This window comes from Artemia franciscana, chromosome 4 (genome assembly GCF_032884065.1).
Source record: "Artemia franciscana chromosome 4, ASM3288406v1, whole genome shotgun sequence".
Classification (NCBI taxonomy): Eukaryota; Metazoa; Arthropoda; class Branchiopoda; order Anostraca; family Artemiidae; genus Artemia; species Artemia franciscana.
The window spans coordinates 35,696,131-35,722,903 of record NC_088866.1 but is presented as its reverse complement, the minus strand read 5'-3'; the positions used below and the strand labels follow the sequence as shown (position 1 = coordinate 35,722,903).

General features: G+C 36.5%; 1 protein-coding gene across 2 annotated transcripts in view; it reads left to right on the top strand.

Annotated features, from left to right (window-relative positions):
- LOC136026357 (6-phosphogluconate dehydrogenase, decarboxylating-like) overlaps positions 1-25,474 on the top strand; it is a 64,700-nt gene extending 39,226 nt beyond the window's left edge. For both annotated transcript variants that reach the window (XM_065702887.1, XM_065702886.1), the window contains exons 3-8: positions 901-1,077; positions 3,509-3,590; positions 6,854-7,086; positions 19,322-19,455; positions 22,090-22,312; positions 25,169-25,474. In XM_065702887.1, coding sequence (XP_065558959.1) covers positions 901-1,077; positions 3,509-3,590; positions 6,854-7,086; positions 19,322-19,455; positions 22,090-22,312; positions 25,169-25,288 — 969 coding nt within the window. In that variant the 3' untranslated portion in view covers positions 25,289-25,474. The remainder of the gene's footprint in view (positions 1-900; positions 1,078-3,508; positions 3,591-6,853; positions 7,087-19,321; positions 19,456-22,089; positions 22,313-25,168) is intronic.
- Positions 25,475-26,773: the final 1,299 nt, after the last annotated feature.

Sequence of the window (26,773 nt, the reverse complement as noted above, 5' to 3'; positions counted from 1 at the left end):
CAGATTAAAAATGAAAATGTTACGATGTAGAGACTTCACCATTTTGTACATCAATCTAACTGAAGATTATGCATCATGGTCGCCCGGGTAGGGGCAATCATGCCCATTCATGGGAATCGCCACTTGAAACTGATTTGTAATTGTTAACTACTATTTCGAGCAATCTTTATGATAACCTAGTTTAAAACCAAGAGGAATTAACGCAACGTGTTTTAATTTTGGAAAGTCGTCATTTTGACAGAGTAGGGAAACAATAAGAAGTATTCTGACGAAAATTCCTCTGTGGTTAGAAACGAGTATATTATCTGTATTGCTCCTGTTGCTAATTAATGATTAATGCCCAGAAGAATTGGATTAGGCATACGGTTCAAAAGAAATTTATATACTTCAAGGCCCTCGGACTTAGTTTATTCGCTAATAATCTTCTCGCTCCCATAGACTTCTTTGCCTATCCTCACAGACAACTCGTCAGTTACAACCTTGTTCTTGCTCTTCTTGTAGATATGAAATAGCCTAAAAATACCAAAAAAGAACAAATTTTATGTTATGTAAATTTTTACTCCATTCTCAGCTTCAGTCGACCGGAGGTGTTAATTGAGGGAGATCGTGGGGACCTGTGTCTCCTAATTTTTTTGCCCACACTTAGATATTGAACAATATATTTTGACCCCCCCCCCACTTATTTTTTTTTGTGGATTGACATCACTACTCTTGGATACTTTCTATTGTTTATTTTTATATTATTATGTGGTATATGGGTTTGACTGCTTTTTTATTTTTTACATTTTTTGTTTAATTATAAAAAAAATTGTCGTTTTAGAGTTAGTGATCCTTACTTTTTTTTTCTCCATAAATGTGTTATTACTCTGATCTAAAACCTGCAAATTCTTTGCATTTCAGAGCATTGCGGCTAAAGCCGATGGCGAACCATGTTGTGATTGGGTTGGTGATGGAGGAGCTGGTCATTTTGTGAAGATGGTTCACAATGGTATTGAATACGGTGATATGCAGCTCATATGCGAAGCTTATTCATTGTTGAAAGACGCACTGCGAATGAATCAAGAGGAAATGAGTAAAGTATGAGAAATTAATAATTTGAAAGTATTTATGTATTTGAAAGTACTTTTATTTATTTCAGAGGGATGGACATTGTTAATGGGTCTTGTAGAAACGGAATAAGTATTTCAGTCTGTTTCTTGTTTTGAATTCACTTTGATATTCTGTCTTTTTCCTTTTTAGACTTTTTTTCTTTTTCTTTTTAATTAACTCACTCCCTTTACTACTGACTGACAAAAGGCTACTAATTGAAACTGAAAAAAGAGGGAAGAATAGATTGCCGTAATGGTAGTTTGTTTGCCTATTCAGCCAATCAGTATCTTTATTGCCCAAAAAACACATAAGGGTTCGATATGGATAGATGGGAAGACAAAAGAAAGAAGAAGACACTCACAAAAAAATCTATAGTACAAAGAATAGATTCACATACTTCTACTATCACATAGCAGGATGGATGTTGTTTGTCCTATCTAGAAAATAAAGTCTAGAAAAATAACGACCGTGACGCTGCTCACCCGCTGTTAACGGTTCAGTTAACCTGCAGACTGACACTAGTCTTTTGTTACTAGCCCATAGGGGTATACACAAGAGAAATGTCGCGAATCGAAAATATCTAGATCTAATAGTCTTTATTTGTAGCCGTAAACATATTCCAAAATGGGGCCAATGCGAGGGCATGAGGCATCGTAAAAAGCGTTGAAGACACGGGCGAGAATACGCCTGCTGTATCAAGCTTTACAGTGAACTAGCATATCAAACGCTTTTCTAAGTTTCTCACTTACATGTGAGATAAGGAGAGGCCTTGTCGTTTTTACGCTATCTCCTATCGGGAGACCAAGATACTTAATACAAGCAGATAACTGATCACTCTGATTTCCTAACTGTATGCATCCAACGTCACCGATAGATTTGCCAAAAGCAAGGACCTTGCTCTTCGAAGCATTAAAATTAAGACCAATTTTTGGCACATTCCTTACTAAGCAGAGAAATATTCCCCTCAACAGACGATATAGTTCTACTTAAATTCAGGATGTCGCCAGCGTAATTGAGTATAGAAAGATCCAAACCTTTAAAAACAAAACTTACTCTGCCCTTTTTCTGGGGTGTAACCACACTATTATTATACTATGGTGGCGAAGTTACGCCATCCTGGCAGATTCCTTTCCCAGCTTGAGCTACGGCTTTAGACATAACGTAACCATGACGAGTAGGTACTTTCACGACAACACAATCTCGGATACAGATTTTTAATTACCCGCATAACTGAACGATTGACGCTTGCTGCTGCGAACTGTACAGCAAATGGGAATGCACACCAGAATCGAAAACACAAGAGACATCATGAGCCATAAGACCTTGTCAGTTTCCATTGACGATATAAATTTGTTTGTTGATTTTTATTCCTGACATTGTTTTTCAGTAGACTTCTGTATTGGATTGAGTGATAGTCATACCTGTTATCTCCACCAAACACGGTAATTTACACCAGGCAGCCGCTTATGAATTAGTTTGAATCTCCCGTGTCTACCATCAACAACAATTGAGTTAATGACTAACAGGGAGATAGGAATTGGTTTGTCTGCCTCCTGGTAAAGTTAAAAACAGCTACCTGCAAATACAATTCCCCCATTCCTAAAAATTGCCTGATCCCCTGCCCTTCATCCCAAACCGGAATAATTAGAAATAGTCTCTTTCCCGATTCGACCATGTGGAAGGGAGCGAGCGAACACGATGGTTGAGAAGAATCTTATTTGCCGATAAAACAAATGATTGTTCTTCCAAAATATGGCTTGTGGTCTAGGGGTATGGTTCTCCCTTAGGGTGCGAGATGTGTCAGATTTGAATCTCGGACCTACCCAATTTTTACATGAAGAAATTTAAACTAGATATGTGATCAATATAGTGATCGCTGAAAGTTGGCAGGCGTATCAGGGACCCGACCAGATTAAATTATAAATATTCGCTTCCCCGATTCGACCATCTGGGGGGGGGGGAGTGGAAGGACGGCTAATTCGGAAAAATTAGAGAAAATGGGGCATTTTTAACTTACGAACGGGTTATCAGATCTTAATGAAATATGATATTTAGAAGGACCTCGTGTCTTAGAGCTGTTATTTTAAACCCTGACTGGATCTGGTGACATAGGGGGGAGTTGGAGGGAGGAAACTGGAAACCTTGGGAAACACTTAGAGCGGAGAGATCTTAATGAAACTTATGGGAAGAAGCTCTTGGCTCCTCCGACCTCGTCGCAGGTGCCATATGAGCTCTTGTTTTATCTGTTATGTCAATTTCAATAGTTTTTTTTACGAACTAGGCTTCGGCATTTTGAACTTAGTGCCGTTAATTGATCTCATGTTCGTTGTTTTGTGGTTTGTATTTGGTTATAATTAGAGAAGTACTTTTAGAGGTATTAATTTTTATGCTTCTTTTATATCTATTTTCGTCTGTTTAGGTGTTCGATGATTGGAACCGTGGTGAATTGGATTCTTTTCTCATTGAAATTTCAAGAAATATTCTGAAATTCAAGGAGAATGGTAAGTTTTCTTTTTAAAACTCCATAGAATATTTGCATTATTAAAAACAGTGGAATAATTATGAAAAAGCACAGTTTTCTGAACAGTTAGCTATCTAAGATTCCTCTTTTTTGTTTGTTTTTTTTTTTTTTCAAAAAAAAAAAAATACTGATTTATCGGTACCAGTTTTACAGTCTCGTAATTTCGTTGTCATATTCATCTGCTTTTTGATTCAGTAAATATTTTCTCCAGCATACCCATTGTTGGTAACAAACCAGTACTTTGTCTAAAATCACTATTCTTTCATACGTGTTTATATGTTTTAATGTTTATGTTCTACTTAAAAATTGAAGTAGAGTTTGTTCTAAGAAATTCCAAATATTGTCAAGTCAAAACTAAAAAAAAAAAAAATTCTTCTTTTTTTTGCAACATTAAAGAGGAATGCCTTAGACCTTAGATCTGCCTGTGCCTCTAGGGCATCAAGAAGGAGCCACCAATCTTCCTGCAAATTTCCTGCTGCCAGTATATCTTCCTACTGATGCTGGATTGAGGTGTTTGTGTTTCGCAGATCTGTCTGGTACGTTCGATGCATTGTGTTTCTGGGTCTGCCTCTGTAGCGTTGCACCCAATGGTTGCCAGTGGAGCACTGCATTCGGTAGTTGGAGATTACTCATATGTAAAATATACTTATCTTTTCTTGTAGAATTCGAGTGTTTATTACTATTGGAACTGTCATTTGAAACTTAGAAGCCAAGGTTAGTACCCCCTGAATAGAGTGCCAGGACTCCACCTAGATTATGTTTTTAATTGTTACCAAAAGACTTGTGAACGTTTACTTCGAAAAACGCCAATTTTTTCAAAAAGTTATATCGGCTTTGATTGGCGAATTCGCCTCAAGTTGTCAAAGGGAAATGAAAATACAAAAATATTTGGTCTGTGGTCTTAGTTTTTGCATAGGAAATGAAGTTATTGTGATAAAGAAATGGAGCTACGGTTCTCCTCGTCTGTTTTAGCCTTTTAAGCAGGTTTTCTAATGAGTTCTAATGAGTTTTTTGTATCACGAAGATAATCCTCTAATTTTCTTTAGTTCAGACTATTCTCTAATTTTCTTTAGATGCTTAAATTGTATAATGTAACTTTTTTTTTCGGTGTCAAATGTGTTAATTCTTTTTTTATTTTATTTTTATTAGGAAGTCAGAAAATAATTAAATTATTGAATATTGAACATAGCTGCCGGGCCTTGTCTGGGATTTTTAGTCGAAATATACAGAGTATCTCAAAATGCTATGCTCCTTTAGTGACTTATCCACATTATTTTCTACAGAAATCAGATGGGCCTTCTTAATAACTACTCCTTTGATGACTTGCCCACTTTACTTTCTGGTTGAACAAGGCCTTTCCTTCGGTTTTACTTGCAACATACTGAGTTTGGTCCCAGTGAATGAGTTTGTTCCGCACTCCATTAAGCCTTCGATTATTGGTCATATCCCTAAGGAGTTTTGCCCTCTGTCTTTGCTCTATGGTTTGCAGCGTTTCATTTGTTAGCCGCGATTTCTTCGGAAAACTTCTGTTGCCGAGCACGAGCTGTGCTGCTTTGCTCCTCTACGATTTAAGATACTTTCAGGTATCTTAGCTTCTACTATGTGTACCAAGAAGCTCGGCGCGATTTGATACCTCAATACTGTACTTCAGGTGATAATTTGCCTCCTCAAGTTTTCCATTGTCTGCAGCGACTGGCCTTCTTTCCCATCGTTGCACTTGGAGGCGAACCTGGCCTTCATCACACAAGCCTGTGATCTGAATTTCTGAGTTCTGCTGGTATATAAGTTCCGCAGTTTTTCAGCGATGATGTCCAGCGTTTAGAGGCAACTTTGTAGTCGATCATCTTCTTTGTGCAACCGTTATTATTATACTATGTGAACTGGTGGACAATTTTTCGCTGAAAGTAGAGGTTTCCTATAACAAGGTCATGGGGTCAGCGTATTTCTAGCAGGCAAAGGCCATTTTCGTGAAGTGGATCGGGGATACAGGACCAATTGTGTTTGGCAAACACCTATATTATCACACACTGAAGTTACCGAGAAGAACAGTTATATTAGGGGGGGGGAGGTCACTGTCGTGAGATATCTGGTAAGGACAGAGTAGAACTCTTCCTTGGTTTTGTCGTTGGAATTGGTGGTCGGGAGAATACAACGATAATCATATTACCATGCTTGTGTTCTTCAGTAGTCTGTCTGACACTGCTTTGTTAAAGAGTAATGCCTCTCTTGCCAGACTATTTAGCGGGAGGCCAACACCAATCCTTCTCATACTCCCTACAGACCAGAGCAAGGGTAATTTTTGCCTATTTGCTCTCCTGCGCTTCCGGTAAGACGGATTTCTGTGAGACCGGTAATCGCCGTTTATGGTGGCCATTTAAAGTCCCCTTTGGTCCGCAAGCTTTAGTCTGTCAGTCTTCCTGAAATCGCAAACATGTCCATTGACGCGCGATGTTCGAGATGTTAAAAGGAATTCTGGATCCAAGGTTCTTTCATCACTTTGCGTAGCACTTGTTTTCAGATTTAGGGTCGCTAGCCCAACCGACTCTAGACCTGGAATCTCATTAGAGCTAGATTAAACATAGAAACTGATATTCCCTGAATGAGCACCACCCCATTACATGAGGTTGCAGCTACCCTATCGGACTGTCTAGTTAGGGGGGTCCCATTTCTAAAGGCAGGTGGTCAACAGACAGAGTATGAATTATTCTGGACCAACTCCATTCGCCTCCGTAGCGGCATACCATGTTCTGCTTCTTCTTCTTTCTTTTTTTCTTTTTTTTTTGCTTAAAAGTCAATATTTACGCTATGTAACGGAAAAGCAGTTGCTGAGTTGAGAATCAAAAAGCTGAGTCCCAGCTATTGCATAAGACTGTGGAGAAATTTCATCCAAAATGTTTTGTAATGATAGCGTTGTCCCCGGTGCATGGACCAGTGCAAAAATCAGCTGCACTGGAAAAGTTTTTTAAATTCTGCTATATTATAAAACAAGCACTGTTCTGATAATAATTACAAGTGGGTATATATTTTCTAGAGCACCCTAAAGTTTAACTTCACTTCTGTAGTGTAACATTTAAGTTTTTGCTATTACCTTGCCATGGTAAAAAAAAGATGATTAAATTTGTTGAATTAAGAAAGTAGTTTTTTTTTTTGTAAATTTGGCTTAATATTGTGAAATGATTCGGAAAGGAACTGTTTGTAGACCTGTAAATTCAAATCATAAAATACTTCAGCCCATTATTCCAGGTGATTATCTGTTAGAAAAGATACGGGATTCAGCCGGTCAGAAAGGAACAGGAAAATGGACTGCTATTGCATCCTTAGAATATGGAATTCCAGTTACTCTCATAGGAGAATCTGTTTATGCTCGCTGTTTATCCTCCTTGAAAGATGAACGTGTTTCTGCATGCAAACTACTTGATGGACCTACGAGTAAATTTGAAGGCGACAAGGAAGAATTCGTAGAACATATCCGCAAGGTAATCATTCCAGGAATAATGTAATTATGGGAAGCTTTTCTTACACCTTAACGCTAAACTATTTGGAATGCATGTCACCATTAGTTAGTAATGGCTGATAATGACATTTTTCTAAAAAAAAAAAAAAAAATTCACCTTAACTCGAAACTATTTGGAATACGTGTCATAATTTCTTAGCAATGGCTGTTAATGACATTTTTTCTAAAATCGCTTCTTCTTCTTCCCTTTTTATGGCACATGGTATTTACCAAGCGGCATATAGCGATCGCAAATTCTGTCGGTCTGTCTGTCTCGGTTTTGCTAGTTTAGGCACTTTCAGATAAGCTAGGACGATGAATTTTGGTAGGCGTATCAGGGACCAGACCAGATTAAATTAGAAACAGTCGTTTTCCTGATTCGACCATCTGGGGGGGGGGGAGTGGGGGGACGGTTAATTTGGAAAAATAAAGAAAAAATGAGGTATTTTTTAACTTACGAATGGGTGGTCAGATCTTAAAACCTAAAATCTTGGAACACGCTTAGAGTGGAGGGATCGGGATGAAACTTGGTGGGAAAAATAAGCACAAGTCCTAGATACGTGATTGACATAACCGGAACGGATCTGCTCTCTTTGGGGAGGTTCGGGGGGGGGGCTTAATTCTGAAAAATTAATAAGGTATTTTTAACTTACGAAGGAGTGATCGGATCTTAATGAAATTTTATATTTAGAAGGAACTCGTAACTCAGATTTCTTATTTTAAATACCAACCAGATCCAGTGTCACTGGGGGAGTTGGGGGGGGGGTAGAATAAGCATAAGTCCAAGATACGTGACTGACATAACTGGACCAGATCCGCTTTCTTTGGGGGAGTTAAGGGGGTTTGAGTGCCTTGGCGAGTTCGGTGCTTCTGGACGTGCTAGGACGATGAAAATTGGTAGGCGTGCCAGGGAGCTGCACAAATTGACTTGATAAAGTCGTTTTCCCTGATTCGACCATCTGGGGTTCTGAAGGGAGAGGAAAAATTAGAAAAAAATGAGGTATTTTTAATTTACGAGTGGGTGATCGGATTTTACTGAATTTTGATGTTTAGAAGACCTCATGTTTCAGAGTCTTATTTTAAATCCTGACCGGCATTAAGCCTCTGATTTTCCGTTTAAATCAATCTATTGATTCATAAAATTTTGCTAGAGCTTATGCCATATGAGCTCTTGGGTCTTCCGACCTCGTCACAAGTGCCTATGAGCTCATAGCTCTTGTTTTTCACCTTAACGCTAAACTATTTGGAATGCGTGTTGCCATCGCTTAGTAATGGCTGTGACGAGTAATGGCTTTTAGTAAAAACATTGTGGCAATATGACTGAAATAACCACGTAAACATTAAGGGAGGCCTGTTTGGCATCACCCTCTCTTCCAAAATATTGATTTATTGTGCAAGTGCTTACTCTTATTTTCAATAGTTATGATAATTCTCATATAATTTTTTTTTCAAGTTTTACTGGTCATTCTGAAATAAATTCCTCGTCCATTTATGGATGAGGCTTTAAAAAGCTTTTTCATACTGAAATATCTACAGACTCTAGAAATTAATTAAATATATAAATTTTATATCCCTGAAAAACTCTCTATTAAACGCACATTGGATTCTTTTTTCTTTCTATAATGCTTATTCGATTTTCTTTTTTTTTTTGGTAAGAAATATAGAGGCTTTTGAGATATTTGTTATATAGTCCTTAAAATGACGTTACTGTTAAAGATAAAAATAAATGTTTTGAATTTTCGAAACAAACTGGTTGAACTAATTCTTACTGGTATGTCAATTAAATCATTTTCGACTCCGGTAAATGTAAGTGTAATGCACACGGATCTGACTCTTGGGAGGATTGACAGGCTTGGTGGACTTTTGTCGCGGTGAAGGAGTCAGAGCAAGGGAAAAGGTATATTTTTAGGCCCCAATTTTGTAAAAGTGGGTTATTTAGATTTTATGTTCGCAGGTGAAGAATTCCCTCCATATGTGCTAGTATAATTGAATATCTAGCCTCATCCTAGAACAGAAGAATAGTGTAACTCCAAACGGTTAGGTATATTGGTTAAATATTAACGGTTTAAACCATTACTTTGGAAATTTTCTCTCCATTTCTCTTTGTCTTCTTTTTTTTCGTTGGAACTCCTGTTAAGGGCTAACGGTCGTAGTTTCTGCTTAAAGCTTACTTGCGCCTGCTCACAGAAGCTGCCTTCTACCCCTCCTGCATCAACTACTGTCTTTCAGTTTGAATAACATACCTTTATTATATGTTTTGAGAATCTTCTGCAATCGACGTTTTAAATGCTCAATATAGTAAGGGAGATTTTCCATGCGCATCCTTAAGCCCAAACAATAGTTTTTCGCTGGTATCGGTTCTAAGCATGTAGACTATTGTATGTCTCTTGCCTCCACTTTTCCACTTTAGCCTCTTGCTACGGAAAAAAAATTCCTCACAATCTCCCCCCCCCCTCTCCCCAGCGCCACCGCTTTGAAAGGTGGTAAAATGTATCAATGGTATAAAAATATATTCCCCACATATCGTTCTTCGATATTTGCAATTTTTTTTTTTTTTTTTTTTTTTTTTTTTTTTTTTTTTTTTTTTTTTTTTTTTTTTTTTTTTTTTTTTTTGTCCCAATAATTACTGCCATTTTTATGACAATATTTCTATTGTCTGAATTGTAGTAGTATTCATTTTAGCCAATTTGTGGTTCTTTGTAGCTATTATTTTTGGCCTTAGAAATTGAAACCCTCAAATTACATAAGTACCCTTTTTTAAGTGCATTTTCTATTTGAAAAACCAATCCAGGAAATGGTTAATGAAACTGATTTACAATTTTCTTTGTTTTTGAAAAATCACGAAGAATGTTGCTGACGAGCCATCGTGTTTTGACATGCTCGTTTTTCTTTGTATAATAACTCATTTCCCTTTTTTGCCTATTGGGCCTTTGATATCAGGGATTGGATTTCAATTTTCAATATTAAAGGTATGAATACTTTGATGGGCTATTTACTTTTGATGGGATTAATTTTGATTTGCATATGATTGACATTCGCGCATCACAATGACTGAGTTGCCAACTCAAATAGTTTCAGTTGCTTTATCGAACAGTTTATAGAGTCGAAAAATTTAAGTTTTGAGAGTAACAAAGGTGATTTTCCCGGTAATTTTCCTCTGCACAGCAGCCGTAAACATTATTGTTCAAGTTTCTTTTTCCTAAAAAACAGCGACATACATTGGAGAGACAACCATATATGATCAGAATTGCGACTAAAATTGCTCATTGATTTATTTCAGCTCTTTGTTTCCCGTGTGAACTTCGAGTAAGAGACATAAAATAAGATAATTTGGCAGAGATACAGCTTAAAATAAGATAGTTGGCAAAGTTTCAGTATTGTTTTTTTTTTATAATTCAGTTTAGATGTTTCATTTTTAATGTAAGCCTTTAATAGTCATTTTCCAAGTTCAGGAATAATTTCGTTCTATTTTCATTATTCTGTAAATTTCAAGAAACTATAGATTTAGGATTGAAAATCAGATTAATAAAAGAATATGTAAGTTTTCCAAAATCAACAACGGACTGAAAAGGATGAATGTATATCAGTAGTGGGGCCGTTAGACGGAAAATATCGCTAGAATCGTACACTTCTGGAAAAAAAATTGGTGAAAAAATAGATTAAATCACGGGGAATCCAATGGTGACGAGAAGCACGCCGAGCGGACGCTCGAAAGCACCTTTACGAGCACTCGAAGCGCTAAAAAAAAGTGCAAGTTTACTAGTCTCTCTACAGACGTATCAAAACATCTGGTAATACGTTTTAAGATATGGAGATTACAATTGTGGTTTTGTAAAAAGCAAAGGATTGCCCTGCAGTGCGCGACAGCACAAAATGGAAGTGTAAATCCCATAGAATACAAAAACTGGCGAAAACATAGTTTAGAGTACTAGAAGTCCGACAATTACAAAAAGCAACTCGAGTATGCGTGTCAAAGCGTGTCAATGATGATGGGTAGGAAGTTGAGCGATTGCTCTATAGCACCCTAAAAAGCAGCTGCAGCGCTAAGAAAGTGCAAGTTAAGTATGACTGTTAGCACGTAACAATGCCAAAAATATCCCTGTAAATTAATTACCTCAGAGTAGTATTCAGAACTGAGGTTTGTTTCATTCTTCGTATCGTTTCCTAGAATTAGCGGCCTCTAGTCTCCTCTTCCTCTAGTTTCCTCTAGGACTTAGTTTCCTCTTCATTTACGAAGAGTTTCTAGACAAATAACAATAATAATAATAATTTATTTCTTACCCACTTACAAAAAGGGAAAAAGTGGAGTACAAGGAGAAAAATAAAGAACTACAAATAACACAAAGAACACAAAAAAAAACAAAACAAATAACACAAATACAAGAAAAAAAATAACAATTTAGCAAAAGAGGCGGATAAAATGATTGTTAAGACCAAGACAGATTGGCGCTTCATCAATTAAATTTGAACTTAGTTTTTCCACTGAAAGAACAATATCCGTTGCCTGATATTTACTAATTAACCTTCGGTTCCGAAATGATCGTGGTAAATAAAGTAGGAACTTTAGATACCGATAGTAATCCGTCTTGACCCTCTTTACGTCACCTTTATTCGAAAGCATAAAAAAACCAGCCCAAAATAACACAGAATGGTCGCAGAAACTCGAGTACAGCTTTGTAAGTGCTTGTCGCCGGAAATGTCCACGATTTCCAACAATTTTAGAATACCCAAGTTTAAGCTTAAATTGAATATCCCGAATCATCTGAAAACGAAAAGAACTTAAAGAATTGCAAACAGAAATCCCAAGCCATCGAAAAGAAGTAACTTGTGGTACGGAAAAAGAAATGCAATCCAAAGGATGTGACGAACTAACCCCATTAAATATAAGAAATTCACATTTATCTACATTTAGCAATAATCCAATTCTTGCAAATGCATCAGCAACGGATCGGACAGAACGCACTAAACCGGTCTCAGTTCGGCTAATAAGAAACAAGTCGTCAGCATAAGCTAAGTATGATACGTCTGTGAATCCTGTAAAACAAGAACTACGCATACCAGACAAAACATTTTCAATAGAAGCATTAAAGATATGAGGAGAGAGAACTCCACCCTGTCTCACTCCACACTTTACTGGTATATGTCCGAAAAAATTACCATTTCCTGACTTTAATCTTAAATAAGAATTTGAATACTAAAACTTCAAAGCCAGAATCACAGACGCATTCACACCAAGCTGACTAAAAGCATACCAAGCCTGAGCATGGCAAACACTATCGAATGCTCTAGATATATCAAGGGTACAAAAATAAAGACTATAACTATTCCGGGTAGCTTCCTTAATAAGCTGCGCTAAAACACGATGAGCATGTTGACAGCTCAGACCTGACCGGAAGCCGAAATACTAAAAGCCTTGTAAGTACTCTGATAGAATGGGGTAATCCTTTCGAAAAATATGTATGACAGTCTCGTTTCCATCAACTCTGGGAGAGTACCCCATTCTCGTGCCATCAGGAGTTACCGTAGTCTGGAAATTGTTGGCAAATCCCAGTATGAAACTTATGTGCAAGAGCGTTTTGTAAAACGTACAAAGCCTATTGCTTCACCGATACGCCAAAACAAGATGACATTATTTTGAACTTTCATTCCATCATCGATACCGAAGTAGAAAGCAATCCTTCAGATGGCCAAGTCATATTCGGCCCTATTTACCAAACTCTATATTGGCCGCAACACCAGAAGAGATAATTTGGAAGAGTTTTCAAACACGAGAACCAGTCTTTCCCTTCTTCAATCTCTGATCAGGATAATCTGAGATCCGACACGAAGTCTGTTCATAGCTTATTCTTCTAAAGTTGTGACCGAGGAACCTCACGCTTAATCCAAGGTTTTTGATGGTGATCTCTTAGTCCACCTTATAAAGCCACAAAGCTAGATGTTTGGCGAATATGCTACAGAAGAAATCTGCCAGTACATTCGTGAGCAGTTCACAAGTGAATCACAGCGAGTGGACGTCGTCTTTGACGTTTATAATCCGACTGATGGAAAACTTCTACACGGGAAAAGCGCGGCAAGGTTCTATATCGGACAAAGGTTGAAGAAATAACGCCAATTCTGAAAAACTAGACTATTTTTTTTTTTCAGTGTTCAGACAACAAGCAGTCTATTTGAGTTCATGACAAAAAATACCTATGACACTGTTACCAATCATTTGGTTTCCGTGACTTCTGGTTATAATGCAAGAAGCACTATTCCAACTGACTTGACTTAAATTGATCCTAGCAGCCACTAGGAGGAAGAGAGTAGGATAGTCCTACACTGCCTTCATCTAGCGCGTTGCAACATGAAATTCATCACTGTCACAATGTTTGATTCAGATGTAGTTGTTCTGCTCATCGCAAAGTACTTTCGTATTGAGTTTGATCAACTGCACGTAGCCTACGGCCAAGGGAAGAGTTTCTGCTACATTCCTGTTCATGACATAGCAACTTCACTTGGTGAAGAATTGGCGCAGTCTCTGCTTTTTTCCATCCTCTATGTGGCTGCGACACTTTGTCCGCATTCCTGTGACATTGCAAAGTAGGGTTTTGGACAGCAGTAAGCGCACATTGCCATAACACTGGCCTTCAACCGTCTATCTTCTCCTCTTCAAGAGCTCACTGAAAACGACTTTGCACAGATTGAAAAGTTCATTGTGCTTGTATATGACAGATCCAGTGGGAAAGAGTTGGTAAAGAAATTGAGGAAGTATCTGTTCACAAAAAAAAAGGATCATCCAAGGACAGACTTCCGCCAACCCAGAATGCGCTAAACCAGCATATTTGGCGCGCTTACATTCAATCCTACGTATGATCCAGTTCACATCTTGCCATTATTCCCGAAAAGGACCCCGACGATTAGGGATAGGAAAAGACTAACTACGGGCTTTGGGCTTTCGGATGGTCAACCCTGCCCCAAGCTTCTGTCGCCTGTCGAGAGCTTGTATGATGCAGTTGAAAAAAGCGATTCTCTGGGCACTGCAACTGCAAGAGCAGCTCACTTGAGTGCATCAAGTTATGTTCTTGTCACGGGTCCTGCTAAGCATAATGAATTTTTTGCCATATATTTTTATATCCTTTTAAGGTTAAAGCCTAACTTAGAATCTCGGTTGTTCAACATGTAGTTTGATATCTCAGCGAAGAACCATATTATGTGATGATTTTTGTCTTTGTTTGTATTCCATTTTCCAGTAACAATGACAATCAAGACAAGTTAGCGAAAGTAGCAAACATAAATGGCTTTTTTGTTGAGCATCTCTGAAAAAGTGCCATGTGGGTCTCTATGTGTTTTCGAAATCATTTATTTTCTTTGTGCCATTAAGCGTCGTGGGCTCTGCTGGACGCTCTAAATCGCACTTCGTATTGCATGCTCGATGTCATTTCGAATTATCGCTTTTTTAAGGAACTAATGTTTTTTACATTTTTCTATTTTCGCCCTTGAAGCGGGCATTAAGACATGCCAGGACCAGATTCTGGCTTACAGATTCACTTTCTTTTCAACACCACTCGACTAGGTATTTCAAACCTTGTTTCTACCAAATCTGAACTTTCTGTAACAAGCAGATGAGTTTTGCGCTTTTAGTGACTTTTCAGCTTCTGCAAAGGTGCTATAAAGCGATCGCTCGATTTTATACCTGTGATTATTGGGCTTCCATTATGGGCTTCATTATCACTTTCTCCGGGGTTTCTCCAAACTTTCCATCAGTTTTGAGCGCCCAAATTTGCGCTTTGACGCATAGACTCGAGCTGTTGCTTGTAATCTTTGGACTTCTAGTACTCTAAACTATGCTTTTGCGTATTTTGGTATTACATGGGATATGCGCTCCTATTCTGCGTTTTACACGTTTTTTTAGCGCGCTTCAGAGCGATCCTTTACTTTTTATATAACCACCATTGGAATCCCCATATCTTAAAATGTATATTCAGAGGTTTTGATGCTTCTGTAGATATGCTGGTAAACTTGCGGATTTTTTAGCGCTTCGGGCGCTAAAAAATTCGGGCATTGACCTACGGATTCGAGCTGCTGCTTGTAATAGTCGAACTTCTAGTACTCTAAATTATGTTTTTACCAGTTGTTGTATTCCATGGAGTAGGTGCTTCCATTTTACACCTTACGCGCTTTTTTTGCCGCTCTATTGTGCGCTTTAGAGCAATCCTTTGCTTTTTATTTTCCCACAATTGTAATCTCCATATCTCAAAATGTGTTGTCAGATGTTTTGATGCGTCATTAGAGAGACTGGTAAACTTGCACTTTTTTAGCACCTCGAGTGCTCGTAAAGGGGCTTTTGAGCGTCTGCTCGGGGTGCTTCCCGTCACCATTGGATTTCTCGTGCTTATCATAATCATAGCAGATTATTCGTTGTTAGACTTTTGGAAAACTTATATTTTATTTTATTTAATCTGATTTTTAATCCTAAATCTATATTTTTTCAAATTTACAGAGTAGTGAAAATAGAAAGAAAATATTCCTGAACTTAGAAAGTGACTATCAAAGGCTTACAATAAAAATGAAATATCTAAACTGAATTATAAAAAAACTTATCATGAAGCCTTGTCAAACTAAAGTGCACGATTCTTATGCTTAACGGCCCCACTACTGTGTGTCATTTTTAAATATATGGCATTTGAATTTTGTCAAAGGGGGAGGGAAGCGGCCCTGCTTTATCTATATTCTCTCTCTCTCTCTCTCTCTCTCTCTCTCTCTCTCTCTCTCTCTCTCTCTCTCTCTCTCTTTCTTTCTTTCTTTCTTTCTTTCTTTCTTTCTTTCTCACTCTCTTGCTCTCTAAATGTCCATATATGTCCCTATTTGGTTGTTTAAAACAAATGATATTAGTTTTTTGTGTTGAACTGTAATGCTCAATCGCTTTGGAATAATGTTTTATTCATATTAATGAAGTTCTTCTATTGATGTAGGGTTTATAGTTTAAATCTGAAACCAGCTAGTAAAAAACTAATTGTATATCTTTAACAAAATTTGGATATTTTATGGGCGAGTTAATTTTTCCTTTTGGAAAGTATAGAAATACTTGTGAATTTAGACTTTCATATCCCCACTTAGAAAGGCATAATAATAGAGACCAGTCAAACAGTTCGTGGTAACGAACTGTAGTAAGGAGCGACCCGGCTCAATAGTAACCAAAACTCTATAAAATTTAATTTTGATATCAATAGCTACATCAAAAGAATCGCATTTTAATGCTGGTTTTAAATATATAAGTTTCATCAAGTTTAGTCTTACCCATCAAAAGTTACGAGCCTGAGAAAATTTGCCTTATTTAAGAAAGTAGGGGAAAACACCCCCTAAAAGTCGTAGGATCTTAACGAAAATGACACCATCAGATTCAGCGTATCAGAGAACCCTACTGTAGAAGTTTCAAGCTCCTATCTACAAAAATGTGGAATTTTGTATTTTTTGCCAGAAGACAAATCACGGGTGCGTGTTTATTTGTTTTTTTTTTGTTTTTTTTTTCCAGAGGACATTGTATCGACCAAGTGGTCCTAGAATGTCGCAAGAGGGCTCATTCTAACGGAAATAAAAAGTTCTAGTGCCCTTTTTAAGTGACCAAAAAATTGGAGGGCATCTAGGCCCCCTCCCACGCTCATTTTTTTCCCAAAGTCAACGGATCAAAATTTTGAGATAGCCATTTTGTTCAGCATAGTCTAAAACTATAATAACTATGTCTTTGGGGATGACTTACTCCCCCACAATCCCTGGGGGAGGGGCTGCAAGTTACAAACTTTGACCTGTGTTTACATATAGTAATGGTTATTGGGAAGTGTACAGACGTTTTCAGGGGGATTTTATTTTGTTTGGGGGTGGGGTTGAGGAGAGGGGGCTATGTTGGAGGATCTTTCCTTGGAGGAATCTGTCATGGGGGAAGAAAAATTCAATGAAAAGGGCGCAGGATTTTCTAGCATTACTATAAGAAAACAATGAAAAATAAACATGAAAACTTTTTTCAAATGAAAAGAAGGAGTAGCATTGAAACTTAAAACGAACAGATATTATTCCGAATATGAGGGGTTCTAATAATACTTTAGCATAAAGAGCGAGGTATTTAGGAGGAGATAAATACCTCGCTCTTTATGCTAAAGTATTTTTAGTAATTTCAACTATTTATTCTACGGCCTTTCTGATTCAGGGGTCATTCTTAAAGAATTGGGACAAAACTTACGATTTAGTTTAAAGAGCGAGGTATTAACGAGGGTACAAACCCCCTCGTATACATAATAAAAATATAAGGTTATGAAAGTTTGTTACGTAAGTTAATTCTTAAGTTACGTATATTTTTTACTAATAAAAACGTTCGTTAAAAATTAAAAGTTCTAGTTCCCTTTTTAAGTAACCGAAAAATTGGAGGGCAACTAGGCCTCCTTCCCCACCCCTTATTTCTCAAAATCGTCTGATCAAAACTAAGAGAAAGCCATTTAGCCAAAAAAGAATTAATATACAAATTTCATTTTAATAATTTATGTGCGGAGAGCCAAAACCAAACATGCATTAATTCAAAAACGTTCAGAAATTAAATAAAAAAAAAAAAAATTTTTTAGCTGAAAGTAAGGAGCGACATTAAAACTTAAAACGAACAGAAATTACTCCGTATATGAAATGGGTTGTCCCCTCCGCAATCCCTTGCTCTTTAAGCTAAAGTTTGACTCTTTGCCACAACTCTACTTTTTAAAACAATTAAAAGCTTTAGCGTAAAGAGCGAGGGATTGCGGAGGGGACAACCCATTTCATATACGGAGTAATTTCTGTTCGTTTTGAGTTTTAATGTCGCTCCTTACTTTCAGCTAAAAAAATTAGTTTTTTTTAATTTAATCCTAATTAAAATTGACACTTCGTATATCTGTAAAGGCATAAAAATCCTGACCAAAAATATTAGGGGCAAGTTAGCTTACTTCGTTTTCACTAAGTAACCCGCAAAAAAAAATTGAAACAAAAAAAACCTACTGGGAAAATAAATAAAACTATCGAAATAAAATCTTGGGTAGAAAAATGAACTAATGAATTTAACCACGGAAGTTTATTTTAAGACAAAATCTCTCACTGTATTGGTCTATAGTCACAAAATCTATCAGAAAAAGGTTTTCCAGGAGAGGGCTATGAAAAAAAAAAAAAATCATAATAATTGGGCCAACTTTTCCTATTTTTTTCTACGGGGTTCTTTAGACCAATCTTTTTTGGGCGGGGGGGGGGGGCTGATGAAGCTTTGATGTAATAATGATTATACTCGTAAATAATAAATGTAATGTATTTTTCCCTTTATTTAATTCCGTCAAGCTCCTATTTTTTAAATATTTTCTTTATGCGTCTTTTCTACCCCGTTTAGAACGTCTTGCTTTTCGTTTGGCTTCAAATTTATGATTAAAACATGCGATTTTTGGCGTCATAGAGCCGTAAAATGTAACCTGGTTATATTAGCCTATCTTTTATTATAGTCCTAAAATATGATATCGAACCATATTTTTCGTAAAGCTTATTATTTTATATCTGATTAGTCAAGCAATTAGCTAAAACTATTCTTACTCGTAAATCTAGCACATCTTCCTCAACCTCTCGAAACGCCCACGTTTCAGAGCCATGTTTTAACCCTTGTCATTGTTGCGGTATCAGTATACTAATCTCAATTTGAAGACCTATCTTCTTTTTTTCCTTTTTTTTTTTTTTTTAGCTACGTTAAAAAATCCGCTTCTTTACTATTTATTTTTTAATATCTTCACTTCTAACACCAGGGTTGCGAAGTCAAGGTATCCACTTGGTCTTTTTTTTTATCTAAGATCAAGAAACTCGACGGTTCTGACGAATTAGCTGTCGCATTTGTGTAGGTTAAGTGACTGTAGGTTAAGGACCAATAGCATATTTTATTTTGTTAAATGGTATACAATTGTGCATTTTAAACCTTGATTCATACATATCAAACCTTTGAGAGAGGTGGATACAATATTTTAAGTTGAGGAAGATATGTGTTGCCTCAAGTGATGTATTTCACATCCTAATAAGTCAAGTTTTACTCGTGGAACTCTCCCCTATCTTTACAGGTATTCAACACATTGTTTGACTGTATTAATCCATAAGGCAGTAGTTTAAAAATATGAATTTCTATGTTGTCAAAAAATGCTTCATAACACGTTCAAGGTCTGTTGATTGATGATGAAATATGTTATTTGTGTTGACAGGCTCTTTACGCATCAAAGATCGTTTCGTATGCTCAAGGGTTTATGCTACTCCGAGAAGCAGCAAAGGTATTCAACTGGAACCTGAACTATGGTGGTATTGCACTCATGTGGCGTGGCGGCTGCATCATTAGGAGGTAACATAAGTTTTTATGTAATTGACCTTTGTAAAACGTAAATCATTCAACTCCAAATTTGAGTACTATATTCGTAGTTTCTTTATTTTGTAATCCGTGTGATATGGACAGGGGGGAAATATCCCTATTTTATTGAAGAACGTAAGTGTATCGCTGGTGTCGTCTTCCTCAAGATCAAAATAAACATTTTAAGGAATTATAATTACTTTTATGTTCTCTGTATCGTAGATATAAGGATAAACGAGCTGAAATGAACCAAATGAACTGAAAAACAAAAGTACTCAAAAGGGAACGGAGTGTCCAAAATATGCTACATGCCGAGTCTGTTCTCTGTTGAACTTAATGATTGCAGAAGCATAGCCTAGAATTTACTTCACCAGTCTATTCGATATGCCAATTAGATTTAAAAACATACATTATTCGATACTTTTTTTGGTCATATCTTCCCTTATTACTCGAATGGGACAACATAAGAGTTTGACGAATTTAGATCAGTTTTGTTTACCAAAACGTCGGTAACTTGCATAAAGTGAATTATCAGGTGGGGTCTAAAGACTGTATCCCTGCAAATATATATTTTCCAGGGGGAGGGGGCTGGCCGTATTTTTTTTTAGTCATCCTAGAGTGTTTCCGAAAGGTTTTTTTTTTTAAAGAATTTAATGGGGTCTTTGCTTTCTTGTTTCATTCGTTTATCTACTGTTCTAGGTTACGTATTGTTTGAGTATGATCAAGATCTGGTGTTTACCAATTTATTCGTTAATGAACCTCCGCGTCGATTGTGTCGAACCTCTCATTCTACAAGTTGCCTGAAAACTTTTGGTCAAGGGATATTGATTTGTAACAGTCTATTTTATACCCTTCTCCCCATCACCCTGAATCCTCTAGAAACATCAATTTCTGGAGCTTTATTATTATGTAAACTTTTTATGGTTTTATTCATAGGTTACTTACGTGTCTATGTTCTCTTTCATTTATAAATAAATTAGATTTTTTTTTTTTTACCCACAAGCTACAGGTACGAAATTTTTAGAACCATATAGCGAAGTACCTGTTCTTATAACAGAATACTTAGTAATTATAATTGGATAATCGGTGCTAGCCAGACAGCCCCCCTTCTGGCCTGTTAGCCCCCGATCGTGGTCTGTTAATAGCTGGCTTATTTACCAACAGTCATTGCAAAGTCGAATTATTGAAGCTTTGGTAATGCATCCTTATATTTTATAGGTGAAACATAGAAAAATTCAGAATAGGCTTTGAGCTATTCTTTATAGTTTTGTTGGTTGTTCGAATGCTGCTGATATTTTTCTTTTCTTCTCGGGGGGGGGGGCTGGGGCGTAAGTACATATTTGGGTGCATAGAAGTGAAAATATATTCTAAGACTAAACTGGCTATGCGTGACCTATGACACAAAGAAGAGAAAATATAATAAATGAACAAGAATAATTAAATCAAAAAGCAGAGAAATACGAAGGTAGTGTCAGCCAATTGAACAACCTGAAGAAAATAAGCAAATATTTCGACAAGGACCAAAAAAAACAACAACAACATCAACAAAACAATCTGACCTTTTGAAGTAGACTACACGAGAGACAAATATACACTCAAAGACTTGGGTTCTTCGGGTTCGCCCAGGTTCGGACAGGGAACACTTGTCCTTCAAAAGAAATGGGAGAATACTTTATCCTCAGAACCTGTGCTACCGAGAGAACTTCTTTCTCTCACCTTGGAATTATTCCTGAAGGCATCTTTGTTTGCGCCGTGTTCTGCACTTCAGATGTCCAAGAGGATTCAACCGTCTACAGAGGCTACCGTTTTATTAACATTTTTACATAAGCAGGAGCACTCAAAATCCCGGGGGGGGGCTCTTGGAGCCAATTTTGCAAATTACGTCCCTGGGTAGGAGACAAAAAGTGTCATATCTTAAAACCCCTTAAGAGATTTTAAAGACAAATATAGAAAAAATCAAAGGTGCTTGTCTATTATATAGTACGCGCTCGAGAACTTGTATCGCGAAGATGAGAAAATACCCGGTTTTCACGCTGTCTATACCAGACAATTACCGTCGGCTTGATGGGAAACTACATTATAGCTATATTTAAATTAAATATTTAGTTGATATTGTGGTTAGGTTAGGTTACGTATTTAATATAATGTGCTCTGTGCGGCCCCCCTTCCATAATTCTTTGTCGTTTTCATCATATTTTGTTTCATTTCATTAGCATTCACCGAACTTTACTTCTCGGGTGTGAATTATATCATAGATAAGTACCAAATCAAATATACAAAGCAAAAATATCTCACAATGTATATATGAGTTTAGTATTTAGTCCATTAGGTGTGTAGTTATACCCAAGAGCCCCCCCCCCCACAAAAAAAAAATACATTGAGTGACGTAATATTATTTAATAGCACAAATTAGCCTTAAGTTGGTGAGTTCCGCCCAGAATTAGGTAAAAACGTAAAGCTTCTTTAAAGATTTTAAAGACAGACATCTCGAAAGGTTTTTATTTAAAGACATCTTGATTCTGATCATTTCTGATTCCGTTTAAACATCTTGAGTCTGATCGTTTTTGTACATAGTTTGTATTCTATCTTCTTGTTTCGTCAGGATGTTTTTCTTTATAATATTTACAGTGTTTTCCTTGGTAACATCAAGAAGGCATTTGAGAAGAATCCCGAATTGACTAATTTGCTGTTAGATGATTTCTTTCGTGATGCTATTCACAAGTGCCAAACTTCATGGAGGATAGTTGTTTCTGAAGCTGCTCGTTTAGGCGTACCAATTCCTGCCTTTTACACCGCATTAGCTTTTTACGACGGGTATAGATCTTCCCGCCTTCCTGCCAATCTTATACAGGTTTGATCTATTTAATTCTTCTTCGACACTATCTTTTGATAAAAGAATCATGATAGACGTGGCAAATTACAAATCTAAGTCGCTAAATAAAGCTAGGTTATCTTAAATCAAAAATGAATATTTGCATATTTTTAGAGAGATTCTTGTTTGTTTTTTCTTTACTTCTTTCTCGTCCTTCTCAGTCAATTAGGATATTTCAACGCAATAGTGATCTGAAAAAGAATATTATCTATAAGGCTATTTAAGCAAAATTAGGAGAGATCAAGGGTTGCTGTTATGAAAGGGAGTGCAAACCGCTATAACCAGTGGATCTTGCAGTTGGTAAGTCATAAAATTTTGGACTTATGCCTGTTCATATTAGATATAAGGGAATCATCGTCATATTTCAGTCCCTGTCGTTTTTTTTTTTTTGCTGCTACTTAAAGATACCTACCAAAGAAGCTTACAGTCATTTACCATTAGTCTCGTCGCCTATCAGGCTGGATCGGCATATTGGGCAAGGGGGCATTGGGTATTGTTCATGTAAATTTTTATGCTTTCCCCTATAAAGATCTTAAGTTTTGTATTTAATTTATTGCTCTCTTTTATTTACCTGTTTTTGGGGGTTTTCGTTTTTAACTATGGCGAGCAGAATACGTCTGTCTCTTGAAATTAGTTTTTTTTTTTTTTTTTTTTTTTTTTTTTTTTTTTTTTTTTTTTTTTTTTTTTTTTTTATTATTATTATTATTATTATTATCAGTTTTTAAGCCTCGCGTCTCTATTAATACAATATGTTTTTTTAAATCACCAGAGAAACTAGAATTGTTCATTCGAGTAACTTCAGAGTTGCAAACATTACTCAGTATACTGTGCCGTATTCGCTATTATGAAATTCATTGAGTTTCCCTAGAATTGTTGCGAGGTTGTAGAAATTCTAGTTTGCAAAATATTTATATCAATCCGCTTCTCTGCAAGCTTAAAAACTGAGGAGTTTTGCAAGAAGACCACCAGGGTTTTGAAGGCTCTTGAAGGAGAAGCTTGAAGGATTTTTTCGTTTTAGTCTTTTTTAGAAAGACTAAGGTCTCAGAGCAAAGACAAATAGAGATTGATGACTTGACAGAACAGTAAAATCTAGTTTAGAGAACTAAAATCAAGGACTTGTAATGAATCGTATCTAATTACAGATTACAACAGTAGTGTTGCTTGAATAATGTTTCAAAAGGTTTGACCCAACCATGGAAAGCTTCTTTGATAGCCATTATATATTTAAAAAAAAAACGCGTATTTTGTATAATTTGGAAATTTTGGAGAGATTGAAAATTCGAAAACTTTTTCCTTGTTTCTTTTGCAGTCATATTATACATATAGTGTCAGTCATACTCAAATATAGGTTAAGTGGAAAACGTAGTTGTATGGACGACGCTTTCGTCGGCAATCTTTTGTTAGAAAATTTTTCTTTCGGCATCACGTTTGTGGGAATCTTTGAATGATTTGAGCTGATTTATTGCAGGATAATGGAGTAGGGCAGTGAAAGATAACCTTATATATTTTTTCGCTCTGTGCCCTATCTTAGTATGGCAGTTCACCTTTAGATCTTTTATCCTCTAAGACAGCTTGCATAATGAAAATGATTTTTTGATACTTAGAACTTTGCTATGTGCTCCCTCTTATTAAATTTCCGTTTTTTTTTCAACATCTTAATTTGTCTTTCATATTGACTTAAACCTATGAATTTAATCGTTTCTTCTTAATTAATATGCTAACATTAATCTCCAAAATGTGTGAATGTTGGACGTTCACCGGTGAATGTGCGAAATACCTTTGTTTCTCCTTGGATTTGGTCAGCGTTGCCAGTCAACTTTTTCAGTTCTATGCAAGGTTCAGTAGTGACGGGCTAGGTTGGGTAAGACGAGGAGACAATATGGCCTCGCCAAGCTGATTTGAAAAAAAAAAGATCTAACTCCTCCAGCCCTGAGGGATTTTTAATGCCAAACAACCAGTATAGTTGCCCTATTTTATGGAAACTAAATTACACCCGAATACAGCGCCAACTATGTAATTCTTACGTAATTTATCAAAACAGAAAAGATAAAAGCTTGGAAGTGCAGTTTTTTTTATGTGGATTAAATCTGAAAGAAGCTACAAAGAGCGTAACATTAATAGAAAATACCAAATTAGGGTCGATATATAGTTCTAAACTCAAGTTCTTGCCATTCCAATGTTTTTTTTTTCTGTAGTGCAACTGTCACATATCAGTCTCTGGAGTTTTGCCTCTGGACTTTTCAATCCCTACCGATGGTGCTGGTCTTTGTTTCATGGCCCTTCAGTCAGAATCTGTAATGGGGAACTGTGGGACAGCCATCCTTTGAATTTGCGCACCTTTTCTATTCACTGACCCCTGTTCCAAACAAAATAAGTCATGATACCAGGATTCGAACCCCTGTCCTCACTGACAAGCAAAGTAGTATTTGGGGATTTCATAAAAAAGGGGTTATATTCATTCTTTTGTTGCTTCTATGTGTAGTTTTGTTTGTAGTCAAAATTTATTGACTTTGTTTATATGGATGTTTTGCAACTAGTTTCTGTGTCATACATATTTTGAGTGCTGCCACAAAAAATTTATGGGGGGAAAATTTAAATGGGAATAATTGTCGGTATTTATTTTTATGTTTTCAAAAGTTTTTTTTCTCTTTTTTAGGGGGCCATTGCCTCCCTGCCACCGTCTGTGATACATGTCCATTGCTTTATACGGCTTTTTACCTTTACTTTTTACTATGTAACTGAGAAATTGATATTCGATTGAAATTTCCTACCTCATAGCAGCTGTTCTATATTCAATCTATAATGAAGTAATCTGACTAAAAATTATACTTTAAGGCACAACGTGATTATTTTGGAGCCCATACCTACGAACTGAACGACAAGCCTGGAGTTTTTATTCATACCAATTGGACTGGAACTGGAGGAAAAACAGCATCCACCAATTATTTAGCTTAGTTCTTTAGTTTGTACTGTTTTCTTTAAGGCCGGTTGATTGATTTAAGGAGATCTCAAGGATTGTAGAAAAGAAGAAGATGCTTTATTTTGTGCAATGAAACCTTTATTTTGATTAGAACAAACAGAAAATTATATTGTTGCGGTGATTTTGTATTGGAACTTGGAGATTAAAGTTTTGCAAGTTGATTAGTCACTTCGTTTTGTTTTCTCTGTCACTTTAGTTATGTTCCTCGTTGCTTCCTTTTTTACGGTTTTAAGAATGGCTGCTAGTCTATTATGTCTTCGGGAATGAGATACCCCAGATAAGTTTGTAGCCAACAAAGCTGCGCCTTTAATTTGCAATTATATCTTTTTATTTCTGAAAATTGTATTCTTGAGCTTTTGTTGGTGGTTGGATAAAGTCTTATGTGCGAATCTGCCCATGAATCTTCCTGTAGGTTCGACATTTTTTTTCTTTTTTTGTAGGCTTTTTAGTGAAAATATGAGCTACAATTAGCTGATTCTACGGGTGTATGGTGAGGAGTCTGGAAATTCTACTGTAGACTCAGCAGTAAAGTTAAGCTACATCGTATCCCCCATCATTTTATATTGACACCCTGTTGGATACTCATTGAGGGCGCTGGACACGAAGGATATGACAACGATAGTTTTGATCAAAGACATACAGCTTCACAGCGGTATGGTATGGTAAAGAGAAAAAATCCTGCACTTACCTTACTCCTGGCTGCAATAGCCCTTCCTACCAGCAATTCATTCGATTTACCAATGCCAGTGTCACATTTACCAATATAGAAGCCCTGAGTTGCCTGTATATGCCACTTGACATTGTGCAAATTCCCAGATAAGCAACTTTTTCTCGTCTTATTATCCTTGAGGGAAAATGGTATGTGGCTATATTTTATACCAAGAAGTTGATCATGTTTTGTTCTGGATAGTTAAGTAGAAATAGGGCTTGCTTGCACAAAGAAACTGTAGATGTAATCGTTTCAGCTTGTACTTTAAGACTTTAGTTCCTTTCTACAACACTTTGATATAAGAGATATGGACGATCGATTTTGAGGATTCCAAATAGTAATAAAATTTTTATTCAACACAGAAAAAAAAAACCTCTCCGGGATGTTGACTTAGAAGTGCTAAGCTAGATACCTGAAATAATCTAAATGAAACTAATATCCTCCAACTGAAACAAAACTTAATGTTTTTGATGGATAAATTCAATATGGATTTAAATTCCTCACATTGCGTCTATGTAACGTTGACATCCAATGTTTTAGTTTAGATTTCGTTTTAAAAAATGATTTGAAAGAAATTTAGGAAATATGACAATAATATTGAGGCTTTTACTATCGTTACCAATCTCAATGGAATCGACTGGAAAAAATTATTTGAAAATTTGATAGGTATTTGCGTCTTATAGGAGGTTTAGCCTGGTAGTAACCGCCCTGGGAAAATACCCTGTATTGTTTATTGAATACTTTAGGAGCG